At 45.0% G+C, this 21,176-nt stretch overlaps 1 protein-coding gene across 1 annotated transcript in view; it reads right to left on the bottom strand.

The window, feature by feature from the left end:
• The window catches only part of AKAP9 (A-kinase anchoring protein 9), a 102,267-nt gene that overhangs the window by 23,024 nt on the left and 58,067 nt on the right, over positions 1-21,176 (bottom strand). Inside the window, 11 exon segments of the mRNA XM_064166940.1 lie at positions 745-1,248; positions 1,632-1,760; positions 2,870-3,937; positions 4,826-5,005; positions 6,078-6,230; positions 6,636-6,740; positions 6,845-7,021; positions 10,222-10,341; positions 11,222-11,454; positions 13,852-14,064; positions 15,854-16,016. Of these exon segments, the coding sequence (XP_064023010.1) occupies positions 745-1,248; positions 1,632-1,760; positions 2,870-3,937; positions 4,826-5,005; positions 6,078-6,230; positions 6,636-6,740; positions 6,845-7,021; positions 10,222-10,341; positions 11,222-11,454; positions 13,852-14,064; positions 15,854-16,016 (3,045 nt within the window).

Genomic DNA, 21,176 nt, shown 5'->3' with positions numbered 1-21,176 from the left:
ACCCACACTCTCCCTCACTTTACAGAGAAGGACAGGTCCAAGGTAGCCACACAGGGAGGCATCCAACAGCTGAGCACGCTCCCGAAGTTAAATCGCTGAGGAAAGGGTTCAGAATCTCCCTTAGGTCACGGAAGCATTACAACATTTAGAGGCTTCATACTGAACACGAGGAGGTGCACACAACTAGGCTTCAATGGGAATTTCTGCAGCAGGAGCGAAAGTACAAACTGAAGTTGTTACAGAACGGTTTGGGTAGGAAAAGCCCTTCAAGATCACTCAGTCCAACCCTTCTCTAACTCTGCCAAGGCTGGGGCCAAGCCATGGTCCTCAGCACTACAGCTCTGCCTCTTGGAAACACCCCCAGGGATGGGCATTCAGCCACCTCCGTGGGCAGCCTGTGCCAGGCTCCGAGAACCCTTTCAGTCATGTCCAACCTAAACCTCCCCTGGGGCAACTTGAAGCCATTTCCTGTTGCCCAGTCATTAATTACGTGGGAGCAGAGCCCAACCCCCACCTAGCTCCAGCCTCCTCTCAGGTCACTCTAGAGAGCAGTGAGGTCTGTCCTCAGCCTCCTCCACACTGAACAACTCCAGGTCCATTAGCTGCTCCTCCTCAGCCCTGTTCTCCAGGCTCAGCTTCCTTGCCCTTCTCTGGACACATTCCAGCACCTCAATGATCTTCTTGAGGTGAGAACAAAACTGAGCAGAGTCCTCTTGCTCAACGAATATAAAGCAGGACACATACCTCTTTAGCTTGTAGAGCTTCTATGACTTCCTGTAAAGCTTTACACTCCTCAGTCAACGCTTCCACCGCAACAAGCTTCTCTCTCTTTAGTGCTTCAGCCTCAGAGATATGCCTTGTCTCCATGTCCATGATTTCAGCAGCATGCAGTTCTTGCATTCGGTCGATTTTTTCAGTGAATTCTCTCACAAGCTCTGCAGTCTCTTCTGGGGAGCAGCCATGTGGCAAAAAGACCTGCATCTCTGCACCTGGCACAGGCACTGGCCAAGTCTGGATGCAGCTCTTGCTTTCCTGGGCCTGGTCTGTTTGTGATGAAGAGCTCTTCCTGCTGAGAGCAGATTCACTGGTTGACAAATCGCACCTTATTTCTGCACGCTTTTTGCTGCCAGGTTCTGCCAGTTCCTTGTCCTTTTCCACGTAACTTGCAAGTTTCTCTTCTGCTTCCACTAGGTTCTCTTTGACTTTGCATAGATCTTCCTGGAGATGTATCAGACTTGCCTCTTTTACCTGTAAATGGTTAGAATCTCATCACAGTCTTCCAAAGCCTTTAAATGACCTAACCTCCCCCCACCCCAAAAAGCCCTCTATACCATAAAGGTTTAGTCCCATTTTAAAGCAGTCATGACACATGCTAACGAATATAATCTCCCAAGAAACAGAGCTCTAGATCTACTGCTGCACTGCAGTGGACTGCAAAATTATGTACTCTGACAAGAAGTGAAAGGTTTGGTCTGCAGGATCAGCTCTGTTCCACTGACAGTAGGTACTGAGTGGCTGCTTTTCTTAGTGGCATACCCAGCACACGACTGAGAAGCCCTGCAGCCTGCATATCTGCACAAGTCCTGTACTGGCGTTTGCTTTAAATACCACATGAGCAACTTGGTTCTTACTGCTAGTTCTTGCTGAAGTTTTTCTGCCTTTTCTCTGTAACTGCTCAGCTCTTGCTTAGCAGCAGCTGCCTCCTCTTTCACTTGCTGTAGTTCATTTTCCTTCTGATTTTCCATGAGTTGTGCTCCTACCTACATGGCAACACAAGGTATGGGAAATGGTGAATCATAGGATGGCTTGAGTTGGAAGGGACCTTAAAGATCATCTAGCTCTAGTGAAGAAGCCTGTAATCAAATAATAACAGCACTCATCACCTTCACATCAACTTACAAAAGCCACAAGTGAAAATATCAGAGGGACAAACAAATCTGTGTTATTTGGACTAACGGAGCCTCAAAAAATCAAGTCCAAGAGATCATTTTCCTAGAGTAACTTCCACAATCTGAGTAAATGTGGGAGGCAAGAGAAATGTGGAAGGGAAGACTGTCTTTTTACAGTTTATTGAACTGCAAGCAGAAATTGGCTCCACCATGCAGAAAGCACGAGGAGGAAGGTCAAAGAGTAGGACATGAAGTCTCACAGTGTCGTTAAATTTAGAAGACATTTAAGGCATTCATCCATTCTGCGCTTGGATGACAGGTCTTAGAGCCTCTTCAGGTCCAGCACTGGCTTCTGTGACGTTTCTGAACGTAAAAGTTTCACAGAATACACCAGGTCGGAAGGAATCCTCAAATGTCATCCTGTCCAACCCCCCTGCAGCAAGCAGACACATCTCTACCTAGATCAGGTTTTAGCAACCAAGCCAGTGCTCAGGCTACCGGGCATTGTTAATGTTGACTGAAGGTTTTAAACTCAGGCAATGTCACCAGTGGTGGGCAGAAATCAGGACAAACGCATACTGGTAAATGCCACTGCTGGGAAATCAAAGCATACATAAGTAAACAACCTATCCCACTCAAAGCCCCCTACACAGACAGACTGCTATCACTCCCTTATTCTGAACACTCTCTGATGTAATTCTTGTCTCCCTACCTCCATGACAGTAAAAGTGTCACTCCATTCTGTGTCACTTCAAAGCAAGAACAAGAAAGAGTTTGTCCAGAATTCACCATCACCTTACATTCATGAAAAGGCAAAGTGTTGCTAAGCAAAATGGAAACCAGCATTAGAGTTCCTGTAACAGCAAACCAAATGATGGTCTGACACACAGGGTCTTGTTAACAAGTGCTGCGTTCATCACAGTCTGCATAAAAGAATGGCACTTAGTGGCTACAAGGCAAGAGAAAACAGCATGAAGTACCTGGTGTGGCTGTGTTTCCTCTTGCTCCATTTGTTTCTGAGCCTCTCCACTGTGCTTTTCATGAAGCCCCTGCAGTAGCTGCTGAAGTTCAAAGAGTTTCTCTTCCTTCGCTTTAGCTTCCTTCTCTGCACCTCTGGCATTTTCTCTTTCTAACTCCAAGCAATGGTTCACCAGTGCCAGTTGGTCCTCCATCTCACCAAGCCTCTGCGTTAAGAGTGCTAATTTTGACTCAGTTTCACTTTGGGCTCCACCACTCAAACTGTCTCTCTGGGCATTCCTACTGGCACCCTCTACGCAGCTCGAAGCTTCCTGAATTTCCTGCATGAATTTCCTCTGCTCTTGAACCGCATTTAGCTGAACCTGACTCACAAGAGCAGCAGCAACTTTTTCTAGCAGAGTCTTTTCCAGTTCTAATATCCTCTTTTCAAGTATTTCTCTTTCTGCTTTCCTTTCCTTCTCCAAGCCTTTTATTTTACTGTATGACTGGCACAGCTCTGAATCTCTTTCCTTAATGCATTCCTGGAGTTGCTCCAGTTGCAGCTCCATCTTGCTGACGGTGACCCCTGCATTCTCATCTGAAGGCTGAAGCTGGGAGTGACCTAGCAACTTTGACTTCTCACTTAAACCTTCTTCCACTTTCTCGGTTCTCCCCTTGCTTCTGTCTTCTGTCTCTTCCCTATCGAGTCGCATCACCTCAGGCCTGCGTTTCTTTTTTAGCACACTTATTTCTTGCTCCAGCTGGGTCATTTTTAACTTAGTTTCCTCAAGCTCATTCTTTGTCCGAGATGCTTCTACATTTACATTTTCTACTTGCTTCTCCAAAGCCTCCTTTTCTGCCACAACTGTTTCAAGAGTATGTTTCAGACTGTCAGCATCTTCTTGAAGAGCAGCAATGTCTGCAGGTACTTTTTGTTCAATATTTGCCAGCTCCTGCTGAAGCTTATCAATGACATCATTCAACTGCTCTACTTCCTCATAATTTTTTCTCTTCACACGTTCTTGATCACTTTTCAGGTATTCTACCTGGGCTTCAAGCTCCCTTATATGCTCATTTTGCTCTTCAATAACCTGGGGAAAAACCCAAACAAGTTAAGAATTTCATGATGGGTAACTATTACACCCTCAGAAAATTTTTCTCATGTCTGCTATGCAACCTTCTCAGGAAATCAAGGCTTAATACATTATTTTTTATCAAAGAATTCTGAGGAATTAATATTTATAAAGCTTCAAACTTAGAAACAAAGGAAAAAAATCCTTGAGTTCACCAACAGAGGTCAAATACATCCAATCAGATCACACAGATACTGTGCTCTTCACACACAGGTACCACTCATTCACATGGTCAATAGATCATTGTAGCACACAGTCAGTTCAGTGGACATGTGTTTTAAAAACAAAGGGATCTTTAATTCATTGTGTTGAAAAATGCCATGCTTAGACTGAGACCACAGAAAAGAAGCTGCTGTTGCACTGAGATTAGACATTAGGAAGAAGCTCTTCACCCATGGAGCAGGGTGAGGCACTGGAACAGGCTGCACAGAGAACTGTGGAGGTTCAGAGCCTGGCAGTGATCAAAACCAGCCTGGCTGGAGCCTTGAGCAACCTGCTTAGTAGGAGGTATCCCTGCCCAGGGCAAGAGAGATAGAACTAGATGATATTTAAAGACCCTTCCAACCCAAGCCATTCTAGGATTCTACAGTGGTTCAGAAGTATTAGAAGAATAAGGAATGAAGAACTGAGGCTGAAACCTCAACCAGAAATAAGGCAGGAAAATAGCAAGCAAAGAGTATCCTTCATAAAAAAGAGACAAAAAAGGAAAACCAGCGTAGGACTAAAGAACTTTAAAAAGGCAGCAATGAAAGATCAATGAACTGGCAAGGGGACAGAGGTTTTCTTCCCTTCAAACAGCTAGCAACACCAAGGAGAACTCTGAAGCAAGATTTCAACAGTAGGTACTTTGTTATTAGTTGTGCCTTCAAGCTGCTGTTGCAGTTTTGCAATTTGCTCACGAAGATGTTCTATCTCCTGCTCCTTTTCTTGCATGATGTGTGCCAGCCTCCCAGCTACTAAATGGTGGTTCAGTATGGTGCAATCTCCAGATTCCTGTATGGCTAGTCCCAGTATTTCCATATCATCCTAGGGAAAAAAATAAACCCAAGCCCACGCTACAGCTGTTAATAAAGCTTTCTCAGTATTTTAATGTCTGTGTTTCAGAACTAGGAATCTACTTAAGCGTAGAAAGGCTCTGCACAGTGACCTGGCCAGGCTGGATCCATGGGCTAATATCACGTGTATGAGGCTTAATAAAGCCACATACCAGATCTTGTACTTGTGTCACAACAACCCCATGAAGGCTCCAGGCTTGGGGCAGAGTGGTTGGAAACTGCCCAGAGAGACTTGGCAGTGATGGCTGACAGCAGCTGAAGCTGATCCAGGGTGTGCAAAGGTCACCAGCATCCTGGTCAGGGTCAATAACACTGCAGCCAGCAGCACCAGGGAAGGGACTGTGCCCCTGTACTGGACACTAGCAAGGCCACACCTGGAGTGCTGGGTTCAGTTTTGAGATCCTTACTCCAATGAGGACATTAAGGGGCTGGAGCAGGTGCAGAGAAGGTCAAGAAAGCTGGAGAAAGGCCTGGAGAAACAGGGCTGGGGAGGAGCAGTTGAGGGCCCTGGTGGTGTTCAGTGCAGAGAAGAGGAGGCTGAGGGCAGAGCTCATTGCTCTCTGCAGCTCCCTGAGAGGAGGCTGCAGCCACGTGGGGGTTGGACTCTTCTCCCACGGAACAAGGGGCAAATGAGCTGAAACTGCTCCAGGGAAGGGTTAGGTTGGAGATGAAGAAAAATCTCTTTGGTGCCAGAGTGGTCAGGGGTTGGAACAAGCTGCCCAGGGAGGTGGTGGATTCCCCATCCCTGAAGATGTTCAAGAAACACGTGGCCATGACACTTGGGGACACAGTTTAATGTCTGTGGTGGTGTTGTGTTGACGATTGGACTCGATCTTAGAGGTCTTTTCCAACCCAAACAGTTGTATTATTCTACAAAACAAACCAGGTGCATGGAAGGAGAAGTGATTATCTGAGCTTTTGAATATTTTGCAGTTTGAACAGTGGAATGCTTGAGAAAGAAGCTGGCATCTTGGCTTTTTCCACGTATCTGTTTCTGGGGAATATGGAGAATGAATCTCCAGGCGTCTCTGTTACACAATTACCTTAAATAATTTGTTCTCTTGTTCCAGTTCTTGCAAGTGTGTAGTGGACTCCTTCCTCTGAATTTCTAGCTGCATGTGCAGCTGCTGAACTTCCTCATTTTTATTTTCCAGCTCCTCTCGGAACTGCTCCAGTTGTTCCTCAAGGTTTGTGACCTGTGTTTCCAAAATAAACGGTGGAAAAGTTGCAGGCAGCCATACCAAAACATCCATGCATCCGTTTTCAAGTGTAGTGTCTATGGTAAACCGCTTTGGTATACCGAAACAAAAGAATGTGTGCTCAGTGACATTCTGAGTCCTTAAACCCCATAGAATTTTACCCCCCAGCAATAATTGGCTGAAATCCCTCTGAAGTTTTTTTTAATTGGCTGAATTTTGCTTTCGGAAACACTTTTGTCGGTCATAAGCATTAACGTAGACAACAGCAGCAGCAATTATCACAGCTCACAAGAGAATTTCAAAGGCATCCAGCTGCAGATTTCAGCTGTAGAAGTCCCTGAAGTCAACAGAAAGCAAAAGCTACCAAAGTAAGACTAGTGGAACACTTCACAGGTGGTTTACCTCCTTCTCCTTTCTGTCCACAGCTTCTCGTTCAGCTTGCAGTTGTGCTTCAAGAGGTAATTCTCCCTTCACTATGATGGTGCCAAACTGTTTTCTTTCTTCCACCTTTGAAGGCAAGGCACATGAATGAGAAACAAGAAAGCCAGACTGGTTTATTCTCAAGAAAGAAGGCAGTGGTAAGTACAGGATAATTTTAGAGCAAGCAATACCTTTAGCAAGTTGTCTGCACTGATGATTAAGGCTTGTTCCAGCTCTCTCACCCTGCACTCCAGTTTCTCAATCTCTTCATTTCTTTCTTGTATGTCTCTCTGAAGTTGCTCCTTGGAGAGTAAGAGCTCACTGCACTTGTCTGTTTTTTCTTTTAGGTGATTTGTTAACTGCTCAACCTGGCGACGATATGGCAAGAAGGTTAATGTCCTGTACTAGACTGGAAGGCTTTGCTACTTTGCTTGTCCTTCTGAAGCCCTCAGACTCACTACTCAGGTCAAAGCAAGTAGCACGGCATCCCCATGCAGCCCACCTTCAGCATCCAGAGATGGAGTGTCTGGACCAGCTCATGGTGCTATTTGCATCTTTGAGGAAAATCAGAGTTCTAAAAATCCACAACAAAACAACTCAAAATGAGGAGCTGCCCGGTGACATCCCAACATATCCTAAACTTGCTGCATCCAACACGGCAGAGAATCATTACACTTCAAGCTCCAGAAAGAGAAGCTTTGTTTTGTTGCATGGGGCCAAACAGATGGATTGGATGATATAATTTCACTTGCTATAGGTGAGAAATCATCCAAACAAAACTTTCCAAAGCTCATGAGTTGAGATGTTTACTGCTCAGAAACAATGCACTGAAAGAACAACTGAAGTAGCAGAGACTGGAATGAACCCAGTTCTATCAGGAGTTCAGAGATGATTAGTAATAGAATTGTTTGGGTTGGAGAAGACCTCTAAGATCATCCAGTCCAACCATGAACCCAACACCACCATGGCCACTAAACCATGTCCCCAGGTGCCACAGTCACACTGTTTCAGAACTCCTCCAGGCATGGGGACTCCACCACCTCCCTAGGCAACCTGTGCCAATCTCTGACCATTCCTGAAGTAAAGAAATTTTTCTTCATCTCCAACTTAACCCTCCCCTGGCACAATTTCAGGGCATTTCCTCTTGTTCTCTCTCCTATTACTAGGGAGAACAGACCAACCCCCACCTCACTCCAAGCTCCTTTTAGGTAGCTGTAGAGAGCAATGAGATAGAAGCAATGAAGAAAGACATGTAGCAAATCCATGGTATTAGGCTTGATGCACAGAGTCAAGACCTGAGTTAAACTAAGCAGTTGAGCAAGAGACAGGGAAGGTAATGTTTGTCCCATTCAAGAAACTGATTTCAGTATTTACAATTAGGTAGATATGATGTAGCCAAGAGGGAGGAGACTCAAAGCATTTCATTAGATAGGAGAGAAGAGGACCAGAACAGAAAGCTGACAGGATGGTATTACTGACGTTATCCATCCATGAGTAACAGCAAAGTCTGAAGTGACCACAGAAAAGTCCTGAGAGAGAAATGGGAAAAAGAAAAGATAGTATCAAGTCTAAGGCCGATTCTTTACAACAGTCCTCCCTGGACTAAGTGGACAGACTACGCTGGAATGACAACAAACAAGAAATGAAGTCTCCAAGAGAAAGCACACGGGGCTTCACACAAGGCAAAAGAGCAGTTAAACCCCATGCAACTCTGCAAAAGTGAAGCAACTGCCTCGGGCAAGCATGAGGAACAGTGACAACTTGTGCACTTGGGAAAGACTCCACCTGGCACCAAGGGTGAGACTGAGAGCCTCACTGATACAAGTGAAGTGCAAATCCAATATGCCTCAGCAAATGCTGTCTGTGGCTGGAGATGGATGGCATTCAACACCACCCACCCCCCACAACAGCTGCCACCTCTGTGGTGCTTCTAGAGAGCATCCTAGTGTCTGCCTTTCCACCTGCATTCTAAGAGCACCGGGTACAAATATCAACATTTTCAGCACACTTACAGCTGTCTTTCATTTCCAGTCATGGTTTGGATTTCCTCCAGCAGATTCACTGTTCACAGAGGGCAATGACTGCCATGCAGAACAGTTTTGGTTGACAAAGCCCCTTAAGCTCACCCAGTCCAACCATTCTCCAACTCTGCCAAGGCTGGGGCTGAGCCATGGCCCTCAGCACCACAGCTCTGCCTCTGGAAACACCTCCAGGGATGGGCATTCAGCCACCTCCCTGGGCAGCCTCTGCCAGGCTCTGAGAACATTTTTGGCCAAGAAATTTCTTCTAGTTCAACCTATCCCTCCCCTGGGGCCACAGGAGACCATTTTCTCTCCTCCTGCCACTTGTTCACAGGAAGCAGAGCCCAACCCCAGCTGCCTCCAGCCTCTCAGGGAGCTGCAGAGAGCAGCTCTGCCCTCAGCCTCTTCTTGTCCACACTAAACACCCCAGGACCCTCAGCTGCTCCTTCCCAGCCCTCTTCTCCAGACCCTTCCCCAGCTTCCTTGCCCTTTTCTGGACATGCTCCAGTCCCTCAATGTCCTTCTTGGAGTGAGGGTCCCAAAACTGAAGCTGGAGCTCAAGCTGTAGCCACTCCAGTGCTGAGCGCAAAGGAACAATCCCTACCCAGCTCCTTTTGGTCACCATGTACACAGTATACTACACAGCTCCACCTGGATACTTGGAGAGTAAGATCTCTTACAAACCTTTGTATTAAAATTATTTTTTAAAACTCCTTGAATATATAATTAAATATGAGAATAAGAAGTTAATAAATATTCTCAGATATCAATTTATACTCTACTGCTGCCTGTGCCCTAAACTGTATCACACAGAACACTAAGTATTGCTGACCTTTACAAGCTGAGTTACAGCAACTGAACTACCTCATGAGAGCCCTGATTTAAAAAGAGCAGTGCAACACAACACGGGACACACTCATCCTGAAAATTAGGCAAGAAAATCATGCACAAATATCAGCCTTGCTCAAAAAGCAGGACACAAGAAAAGGCACGAAAAAGAAAGAGTAATTTGGCTCCCAAGTGGGTCAAAGAGAACATGCCAAAGCTTCGTAAGACACAGCACTTGCAGTAATCTGTGTGCGACTCCCTTGGGCTGCCGTGCCACAGTCACTACATTTGTTTCAGTTGAGACAGAGTTCTGTGGAGGCTCAAGGAATAAAACATCTCATAGGCTAAACCTTGGGAACTCATTTCCTTCAGCTGCCTAAAAAGGATGTTTCAAAGCAACATCAGAACTTGTCAAACTGCTAAAGGAGTCCTGAATGTTTCCACAGGCTTTTGAAACTGGTGGATTTTCAAAACTGAGTTACAAAAATGAAGCCTTTTTGAGAGTGCAGAAGTCTCTGTGTGGTTACTACTGAAAACAAACAGTCTAAAAAGCCCCCCAAAGGCACTTTCACTGCTTTCCTCCAATACTTTGCTCCTCCCCTCAGGGGATTTACCTTCCTGGCTTGTAAATTATGCAGATGAGTTACACCACTCATGACAGTTTCCTAACAGCTATCAGCATGTCACTGATATTGAGTACAAGCAATAAAATGAGTCACCTCTCTGGTCTGATGCTCGCTGACAGGCTGATTCCTCTGGGGAACCTTTAGCTGCTGTTCCAGCTTCTGGATCTCCTGCTGGAACACATCTCTCTCGTGCTCTCGGTCAATGGCTTGCTCCTGGAAGTTAGGAATTTACGTGGATATGTCATTTGACTAGAGGAGGAGGCAGGGAAGATGGGGTTTGCTAAAATGGGGTAGAATCCAAAGCGAAATTGCAGAGGCAGCCTGAGCAGGAAGAAGTTGGGCACAACTGAGCCACAGTCACTGTGTCTGGGGACAAATCGCTGGTTGAAAGTGTAGCTTCATATCTGGAGGTGGATTCTTGGATACTACAATGGAAAACTGTAAAAAAAAAACTAGAGAAACTGTGCTTGCAAGTTGACTACTTAATACACAGAATCATGGAACACTGTGGGCTGGAAGGGACATTTAAAGGTCATCCAGACCTGGAGTAAGCAGGAACATCTTTCACTAGATCAAGTTGCCAGAGCCCCATTCAATGTAAGCTTGAATGTTACCAGTTACGGTGCTTCCACCACCTATCCAACCTACAGCAACTATTGAAGTGTTCTACCACCCTTGTAAAAAATGTCTTCCTCATATCTAGTTTAGATTTAGCCTCCTCAGCTCTGCTCTCCAGCCACTCTCCACCAGCCTGGATTTGTACTTGGCATCTCCCTGAACCAGGTGCAGCACCCGGCACAGCCTTTAGACTAATTCTGGCAGGCTTGGCAGAAGAATACGGAATTTCCACCAACTGCTAAAAATTTTGTTTCCACATTAATTTTAGAAGTTTCCTATTATATTTAACCTTTGTGAAGCCTACTAAGTTGCATTTAGAAACACAGAGCAGCTCAAATAAATGTTCTCCTTTTAAGATGTTGACTAACTTTTTGGAACGGCATCCGCAACACTGTCTCCCCTGTGTGCTCCCCTGCCTCCGCCCCACAGCGCAGCACCCACCCAGCCCCTGAAACTAGCCTTTTACCATACTCACATCCAGAAATTTTCTGGTCTTCTCAAGCTGCTTCTCCAAAGCCTGGTTTTGCTGCCTCAAGTCCATTAGCTGAGCATTTTTCTCTTGCTCCAACTCTATGAACCGACTGACTTGCTCTTCCAGGTCTATCTCCAAGACTCTGACCTGCTGCTGAAGGTCATCACACTCCTTTTCGGCTTGACGCTGGACTTCAATTTTTTCTTTCATTAGCTTCTCTGTTTCCTCCAGTAATTCTGGTGGTAACAAAACCATCACAGGCGACTGTTAGGTATGGATAGTTAGCAGTGTAACAAAGCAAAACCACTCCCCAAGGTGTCCATGCTGCACTCTGCAGAAGGATGTGAACTGGTTTGGGTTTGTACTATTTCTTTCAAACACACATTTTCTTCTGAGAAAAAATAAAGTCAAGAAAACTACTAAAGCAAATTCATGTCATAATTATTATCCTTTAGCCTTCAGATGGCTTAGTGAAGTTGCATCAGAGTCCTTTCCTCTTTTAAGTTTTGTACAGATTAAAGAGTTTCATATAAACTACCTCTGTATAATTGAAAAGCAAATGCATGGGTTTGAATTACATCGAGAGTCACCACAGAGATTAACAACGAAGTACAGAAAACCCAACCCTCTTCTCATCCCCAGCATGAGTAAAATCAATCCACTCCCAGTCTTCATCATTTCATGTGACACAGAGAAAGAATTTGAAGGGAATATTGAAAGCCTTAGCAAGGTTGCTGGGCAGACAGAGAGGAACATTACATTACCTGTAACTGAAGCTGTGTAAAACCACAGTGACTGCGTGGATGCCAGATACTGAATCCTCATCAAAAAGTTGGCAAGCACATATAGTAAAGGCCCCAACCACTCTACCAAGACTCTTAAGCCACAGCCCACTGAAGTACACATTGACTAACCATACCAATCCCTTCAGGCAAGATCCAAACTGTCAAGTGCAGTTACATTGGGAGAATCTTGAAAACACGATTGGTATTTAGACAGAAACAATACAATTTACTTGGAATAGAGCAGAAAGACCCTCCAGGCACCATCATCTTACATCAGACCAGACCAATTCTCAGGTCTAGGTAGTTGTTATGTACCAAAACCACAGAGTTTAGAGTTAGCATAGTGACTCGGCTCTATTTGGAAATAGAAGAGGGGAAGAAAGGCTATAAAACATCCTTCCAACAGCATCTAAGTATCTGCAGTTCACAGGCGCATAAGATGATGGTTATTGATGAATTTGCTTCCAGCACTCGGAAACGATAAGAAATGTTGTTAGTGAAATGTACACCTGAGTATGAAACACATCAAAGCTGCAGGCCAGCAAGGATTGAGTCAGTCAGTAAGCCAAAAGCCCAAAAACCTCCTGATTAACAATGGTCAGCACAATGTCAGTCTTCCACCCAGTTACAGGTTGGCCATGCAACGTACAAACACACCTGCTTGGGAAGCTGCATCGACTGCAGCATCTACTAGGCCTAGGAGAATAGAGAGAGAGAAAACAAAAAGAAGCAAAGTAATTCACATGCCAGCTCCAGTTTTCTTGTGGTGCAACAACGTGAGAGAAAATGAAGGCACAGGTAGATGTCGCATTTAATGACAACGCTGTCGGCACAGCTCAGGGAATGTGGTTACTCTGGTGTGCATGACAGGAGTACCTACGCGTACCTCTACAAACTTCTTTAGCCTTACAGGTGTTATGCATGAGAAGAACTTTGACATTCATAGAAACCTAAACATACAAGAAATAACCAAACTGGAGTTCTAGATGTAAAGTAAAAAGCTTAACATTTCCTTGTTCCACAAGATGGATGCAGGAAATAGCAAACATACACCAAGATGTGTAGCTTATAAAAACATTAACATTATAAATTGCCATCAACTTTTAGAAACCAAATAAAATTAACCTCCTAGCTCAGAAACTAAGTCAAATTGACACTGCAGGTGCTGCAATCTTTGATCAGCAGGCCTTGTGCATCATGGTCTAGTGGGAGGTGTCTCTGCCCAGGGCAGGGGGCTTGGAACTTAGGTGATCTTGAAGGTCCCTTCTAACACCACCCATTCTGTCATTTACTCCTGAAGGCAAATGTTGGGGGTTTTCAGTAAACAAGTAGTTAGATGACCTTGACGTGGTATTTATCTGGAGTTGTCCTCACCACTGGCAGATAGCTAGCTGCCTTTTCTTATCATCCAACTTTTCTTCCCAAGAGGAAGTTTGTTAGGAAACAGTGTCTTCTGTGTCTAGAATAAGTACGCTCATTATGTGTAGCTCAGTCATGTTCTGGTAGCTATGCCTGCTAGTCCCACTGAAAGTATATCTGGAAGGTTTTTAGACTGACATTTTTATCCACAGTTGCTAACTTCAAGGTACCTCCAGCAATAATCTAACTACAAGCAGATTTTCAGAGGCATCAAATGTGACTGCTCAACACTTCTGGAAACTCAGCCTTTGTCTGGTTACATATCAAGAAGAGTCATCCTGCTAACACTAGGTATGAAAACACAGCATTTTACCCTGGGATATTTTTAATGATCAGAGAGAGGGGGGAGAAAACCCTTCAGCAAGATTATTCAGTATCTTAATTGAAGGCAAAAGAAAATCTCATAGAAAGATTGTGAGGAATACATACGCTGCTCTACGGGCCCCACGCCTGCTCTCATGGCATCCTTCTGTCTGGAGAGTAACTCCTTTTCCTCCTGGACCTGCTGCTGTTCAGCCTCTAACTCCTGCAATTTGTTACCTGTACACAGCAGTTCTCGCTCAAGATGGTCAACTACATCCATCTTTTCCTGGAGCTGTTTTTCCAGAAATGCTTTTTCATCTGTGTAACCATCAATGAGGCCTGGGGAATAGCAAGGTTGGGGCAGAGTTAAGACACAACAAAGAACAATCTGGATCTTTTTGCACAGTGAAGTCCAGGATAAACACCCACAGCTCCCACCGCTGCTCTTCCCCAGCCATCTTCTCCAGACCCTTCCCCAGCTTCTTTGCCCTCCTCTAGACCTGCTCCAGCCTCTCAACATCCTTCTTGGAGTGAGGGCCCAAAACTGAGCCCAGCACTCCTGGTGTGGCCTCTCCAGTGCTGAGTGTAGGAGGCCTACAAGAAAGCTGGGAAGGGCTTCTTGTAATTGAACAAGAGGGAGTGGACTGAAGCTTGAGAAGGGCAGACTGAAACTGGAGATTAGGAAGGAATTAGAGAGGCTGGGCAGACACTGTCACAGGTTGCCCAGGAAGGCTGCGGATGCTGCCTTCCTGGAGGTGTTCAAGGCCAACCTGGATGAGGTCTGGAGCAAGCTGTGCTGGTGGAAGGTGTCCCTGCTCACGGCAGGGGGTTGGGGCTTGATGACCTTGAAGGCCCCTTCTAACCTAAACCACTCCATGATTCTATGAGAATCACTTCCCTGGTCCTGCTGGCCATGCTGTACCTGATACAGCACATCCTGATCAGCTGCTGCTCACAATGAGTACTTCACAGACAGCAAGCTCAGGGCATCCCCAGGTGAAATGGAGGGCACATTCCTGCCAAAATGCAAGAACCCCAAAGCAGCAGGCTAAGATCACATCTTGTCCATTTACTGCTGTCTTTTTTTTTTTTTCAGAGATGTAATGCAAGTTGTCAGAGTTCAGTGACCCAGCTGGCATTAGCTCTTCAGCACATCAGGCAGGCTGGATCTGACACCCTGACACCCCTACAACGCTGGAGGTCTGAAAACGTCTCAAGCGCAGCAGCTTTTGTGCTAAGAAAGGAATTATCATCAATGACACCTTTTGTCTCAGGAGAATGCAGGCTACCCTCAGATGGGTAATGACCCAAGACAACGTTCTGCACACCTAAGGAATCTGGTAGGAGAATGGAGGTTGGCGTTGTCAGAGTGTTCACAGCTCAGCTCAGTGAGCAGAAGAAAGGCAATGAAAAGTTAGACAGTGTTTTTTTTGTTACAGCAACTCCAAAAAGGTGAGGTTGGACTAAATGACCTCTAGGTCTCTTCCATCAGGGCACTAATATCGGAAGTTCACAGAAAAAAAGAGCAATTTGATTAATTCAGGAACTGCCAAGCATTAAAGCAGTTAAGGACAAACGTGCCAGATTCCCGCAGAAGACTGAACTGAATCAAATTCCCACACGATAGCAACCTGCATCTAACTGAAGGCTCAAATCTTCACCTCTGTGACGCTCAGCTGTGAGCAGTCAAGCTTGCCCCTGCAGACAGAAGTGCTGTGATGACACAAACTCATCTGGGGGACAATGACAAGTATCCAACCTGCTGGTTTTAGTAAGGCAGACAGCGAACCAGGAGCTTCTAGAGGTGCCCTTGTCCAGAACTATCTGCAAGTCTGATAACATTCTGATGTTTGCAAAGAAATTGATGCAGTTTGCAATTTCCTTACTGAATTAAGAGGTAAGTGATATTAGGAAGAATGTCTTTGCTGCAAGAGTGGCCAGGCGGGCCAAGAGAGGTGGTGGAGTCCCCATCCCTGGAGGGGTTCCACAAACATGTGGGCATGGCACTTGGGGACAGGGTGGAGTTGGGCTGATGGCTGGACTCAGTGATCTTAGAGGGCTTTTCCACCCTCAATGATTCCATGATTCTAAGTGAGGACAAAGTTCAACAGCTCTTCAGAAATCTCACCTTCAGCTTTACTAAGCTCCAAAGCCAGCTGTTCTCTGGCTCTGATTTCTTCATTCAGACGTTCTTGTAGTTCTTCCTGATACCTGAGAAATTCTGTGGCCTCTTGTTGCTTTTTGAATGACTCTCGCATGAGTTCTGTCTGAGCAATTTTGGCATGTTCAAGCTACCTCAGGAAAGAAATAAAAGCACAGAAGTTAGGCAAACCAAAGCTATCATTCCTACCGTGGGCTGATACTGTGCCGGGGAGCTTTTGGCTGGATATCAAGAAAAATTTCTTTTCTGCAAGAGTGGTCAGGGATTGGCACAAGGCTGCCCAAAGAGGTGGTGGAGTCCTTATGCCTTGAGGTGTTCCAGAAACACATGGCTGTGGCACTCAGGGACATGGTGTAATGGCCACAGTGGTGCTGGCCTGATGGTCTTTTCCAGTCAAAACAATTCTATGATTCTATGTAGGGAACTATTGCTTTACAGCGTGAGGACAAGGCTCTCATAACTTACTCACAGAATGTGTTGGGTTGGAAGGGATCTTTAAAGTCATCTAATCCACCTCCACTGCAGTGAGCAGGGACGTCCCCAGCTAATCAGGCTGCTCAGAGCCCCATCAAGCCTGACCGCGAACAACGTCTCCAGGCATAGGGCCTACTCCACCTCCCTTAGATAGGATCTTTACTGAAGACACACTTCGGAGACAACAACAGAAGTTTGGCTCAACACAGAAGTCTAAGCAAATGAGTTTTGTCAGCAGGGCAAAGTCAAGGAGCCACCTGGCTAAACCCATGTCTTTGTTCCAGTTAATCTTGCTTTATGAATTGACATAAGAGTCACCTTTATTTACACAGGGGGGTTGGATTGAACAGAAGGAGGCTATCACCCACCACATCCCTTGAAGGGCTGAACATCATTGCATGAAACTGGAAGAAGCTTGAACAGAAATTGCCACAAGTGGTGCCTGAGCAACTTTTCTCCTGAAGATGATAACAAGTGACAACACCAGGAAAATCTGAGTTTTGGATACACCTCACTTTGCAGGCAAGCAATGTTTTTTCCAGCTGTGCCCACCTAGCAGATTTAGTAAGGATTCTTTCCTTCTTCTCTGCTTGTCTGAAGGGTTAATATTTCAAGTGTGCTGCCAGAGATGGAACACAGTCTCAGTATCCTGAACTCCTAGGAAGCCAGGACTGAAATCCTTAAAGCTCTACACTTGCTGCCCAGTTTAGACACACCCAAAGTGGTCATTTCAAAAGACATTAAAATCAGAATTACAAAAGCAAAGTAGTGACCAAGGACCAATATTCCAGCATCGACAGCTTTGATTACACAAAACCAACCCAAGATAACAGCAACCTGGAGTCAGCCACCAAAAAGGCCTCCACTTCTCAACCGTTAAGATTTACAAGCTACGGCCACCTCCTCCAGGGACACAAACACAAACTGTCAGAGCTGAAACAGGCTTGAGTTCTCTGTGTGGTTTGTATTCAAAATAGGGCAAATTAGTCAAAACAAGAACATCAGAAAAGGAAAAACCACTTGGTTCCTGCTCCCCTTTTCAGATCATGGATACTGGCAGATGTTTGTGAGACAGTAGCATCTGTGGCTTTGCTGCGTTTTCTGTAAGCATAGCATTTCCCTTCATGTCTTCAAAAAACAAAAGCATTCTCAGCATCTCCAGCTAAGCTCTCAGAAGTATGATTTAAGAGCTCAGAAATATGAGTTTCACAGAACATTGAGGCAGAATTATCCATGGAGAAAAAATGCCACTGTGAGAAGGATGCCTGAAAAATGGATACATTCCCTTTGATATGTGACTGAATTTCAGTACTTGATTTCTTCCCTACAGCACTCCTTTGTAGGTGGACATCATTAACAGAAGCTCTTTGTTTTGGGTGGAGTCAAAGCTACAAATAGGGCAGCTGAATAATTGCAGTGTTTTGAGGTATTTTCAAAATCAGAGTATTCTGACTTTAGTCTTCGAGTGCTGAACAAAAAACACATACAGAGAGGAGAAAAAGACAGGTTTACTGTACACAAACAACCCTAAACGTGACTGAAATACTCCAACTAAAACCCCAAACAAAAATCATTCTCCAGCACTTTTCAGCAGTAACAACTCCAGGTGTTATTGAAAGTATCACCAAAAAAGAAACATGAAGATGATTTTACAAGAAGAAAAATTTCTCCTTGGGCTCACTGCAAGCCACCAGCAGGCTTTGTGCTAGCTCATGTTACTAGTCAGTGCACGGAAGACACCAAGGAATAATTTTACCTGACCGCAGCTCCCTCCTCCTACTGTAAATTATTCACATAAATGTCTAATAAGTAACGCTAAGGTGCTTTACAGTGAGATCTCAAGTCTGTGGTTCAGTGTTTTGCTGTGTCTGCTGTATTCCTTTGGTTAGAAATTAACACACAAAAGTGTACAACCAAGGCCTCCTCAGTGCCCGTTAGAAACTGCCTGGGAAAAGGAGGCTGTCAGCATTACACAGCAACAAGCTAATTTCATTTTTCACTGCAGCTCAGCTGGTCTTAAATACAATTTCTTTTAAAAACCCTTGATACTTACTGAGTAAGGAGGTGTAGGCAAGGAGATTTTAGACACAACTTTCAAAATGTGCCCATTTGTTTTGTGGCGGAGGTGAAAAATGGAAGTGTTTACAATGACAGAATTGTCATCATCCAAGTGTTCAGGGAAAGGAAAAGGATATGGCAAGGGCACACGAGATTCAACCTCGCATGTGCCTTCTTCTTGCCCTTCAGCCCACAGACCGCTGAAGAGATGAGATGCCCAGTAGGTGCGGTAGGAATCCATCCCGACCAGCAGAGCTGGGGCTGTCTTCTCAAGTTATCACACCAGCTAAGCCAGCTCTAGAAATCGCTAACAGGCGTTTGCAACATTTAGCAGTCTGAAGACAGAGCAACACTGTCGGTGACAAAGCTGCTCAGAACCAGCAGGAAGTCTCAGATCACATCCTCAAGCAGAGCCATTCAGGAGCGGATTCATCCAGAGCAGAGACAGGTGCAAAAACCCCTTTGCTTGATCCTGCAAACGTCCTTTTTAGAGAAGTTGAACGTGAAAGAGCAGTCGCAGCTGGTCGGTCATTTCCAAGCATTACTGCGCTCTGCCTGCCCAGGCAGGCTGCAGCAGATGGGCAAGCAAGCAGGACACTAAAAAGGGTTTTCCATCTCCACTATGGCAAACAAAAGAAAAGTAGAGAGCTGTCGTTATTTGCCTTCCTTCTTGGAGTTAACTCAACAGGAAGAACTTTCTCCAGCTCTGCTAGTTTAAAGGTTTCCTGCTAGTATCTCCCAAGTGAAAGAGATCAGGGGAGTGGCTTGATTTATTTACCTACACACATCACTGGCAGGTGGAATTTGAATCAACACACCCACTACATGCTTTGCCTGTAAAGATTCAAACTGCTCCTCAGGTCTTAAAGTGTGTGTTCAGACAGGTCTCAAGGTGTTGCTGTGAAGGTTCTGCCAGGTTTCTCCCTTTCACCTATCTATGTGCACAACACAACTGATGAAGAGGAAAGGTCGAGATCACTTCTGCCTGTAATTAGGTTAAGATTATCAAATATGGTAGAATAGAAAAATTAAAGCAGGGAGATGGAATTGATGATTTCCCTTCCAACCCCCACCATGCTGAGATTGTGATAAATCCACACAGCACAATCTATGTCAGTGGAAAAAAAGGCACAACACAGCTCTGTTGTAGGTACTTGCAAGGTCCCAGCTGTGAAGCTAAAAAGGAAAACTAAACCTTCTGTGTCAATGGACAACAAGGCTGCTCAGAACACACCAGATACCTCCACTGGTATGGAAAGTAAAAACCTGCTGCAGAAATACCAGTCACAGAAGAGTTTAGAGATAGGTATAAACCCACTGCACTTAAAGATCAGCAGGAAGTCTTCAGGAAAAAGAAGCACCAAGAGGAACCAATAATTGAAGAGAATTTGATGAACACTGCATGGATTCTTCATCACTACAAAACTTTGGCTTTGCTTTGCCTCCTCTGTATCATCTCTTTAAATGCAAGGTTTCCTACAACTGCCTTACTATTACTCTGCACGTTAAAGTATCTGCGCACCCTTTTTGTTATTCTGCAACGCTAGACCTTTAAGCTGGAAACAAGGCCTCCAAAAGCTAAACCTCTCTTTTTCATTGAGCTCATGCTTCAAAAGAAGGGAGCTGCTCAGAGTAAGCCTGCAAACACACCGAGGGCAGAACACTCCAACACTCCTTACAAGACCCAGCAGACTACTCACTGGAGGAGGCAGAGGGCTGCCAGCCGAGTCGGTATTCACACTGCTTTCCATTTCAGTCACCGGTTAGTCATTCAGCAGCTTCTTTTTAGAAAAGATTAAGTATCAACCTCAAGTTTGAGTATTTCTGAGAAGCAAATACTTCCATTTTTTGAGGATCAGCTGAATTTTCATAGTGCTTTCATCATCAGATTTTTTTCTCTTCATTTTTAGTAGCTATGACTCATTTGCACATTTTACATCTAGAGACAAGAAAGCAATGGCTTTTTAAGTAGCATGGTTTCTAGGCTAACTACTGATGGGTGCAGAGCGTAGTGAGCCTTTTAAATTCTAGCTGTAAATAGTTGACTGAAGACAGCATTCTTAAGAGGGCTTAAAAAACCTTGTGAGCTAGAGACAATTTACTCTGGTACCTAAAAGTAAAGCAGATGAAATATGCAGCATGCTGTGAACTGAGCTAGGTATTGAGCTCCCATTCCGTGGGAGCTGCTCCAGAGAGCAGCTGACATCCTGAAATACGAAGCACCCCAACTGCAAACAGGAGTGCCCACAGATGCCTCTGTTTGGAGGCTCTCCTGAATCACATACCTCAAATACCAGAGAGCTGCATGCAGGTTACTCTGCCAGCCAGGTGGATCTGTGCTCAGCTGGCCATGTTTAGATCCTAGCTGGAGGAGACAGTAGGAGAGCTCCACTTCTTTGGGCAGTCAATTAATAGCAGTGTTTGTCAAGAGAACTGGGAATGGTTCCCCTTAATCCTTCCTCTTCGCAAGAGGCCAGGTCAGTGTGGCCTGACACCTTCTGTCTCATCTCTGGATTGCAGCAGGATGCAGGTGACCCATGTGAGCAATGAAAGCACTCTGAAGGGATAAACATATCCAAATTCTGCAGCCCCAAGCAGATTTCTAACACAATTCTAAATACCTCGATGAAATTGTCCTGAGCAGGCTTCCTTGGGAGAAGGCATTTAAAGTATTGTTTCAGCTTTCAAAATGAGCTCTCAGGTTTTAGGCTTGAAGAATCATAGAATCGTCTTGGCTGGAAAAGATCACTGAGGTAAG

The sequence above is a fragment of the Pogoniulus pusillus genome, chromosome 28, assembly GCF_015220805.1.
Source record: "Pogoniulus pusillus isolate bPogPus1 chromosome 28, bPogPus1.pri, whole genome shotgun sequence".
Classification (NCBI taxonomy): domain Eukaryota; kingdom Metazoa; phylum Chordata; class Aves; order Piciformes; family Lybiidae; genus Pogoniulus; species Pogoniulus pusillus.
This window is presented reverse-complemented; position numbering and strand designations above follow the sequence as displayed.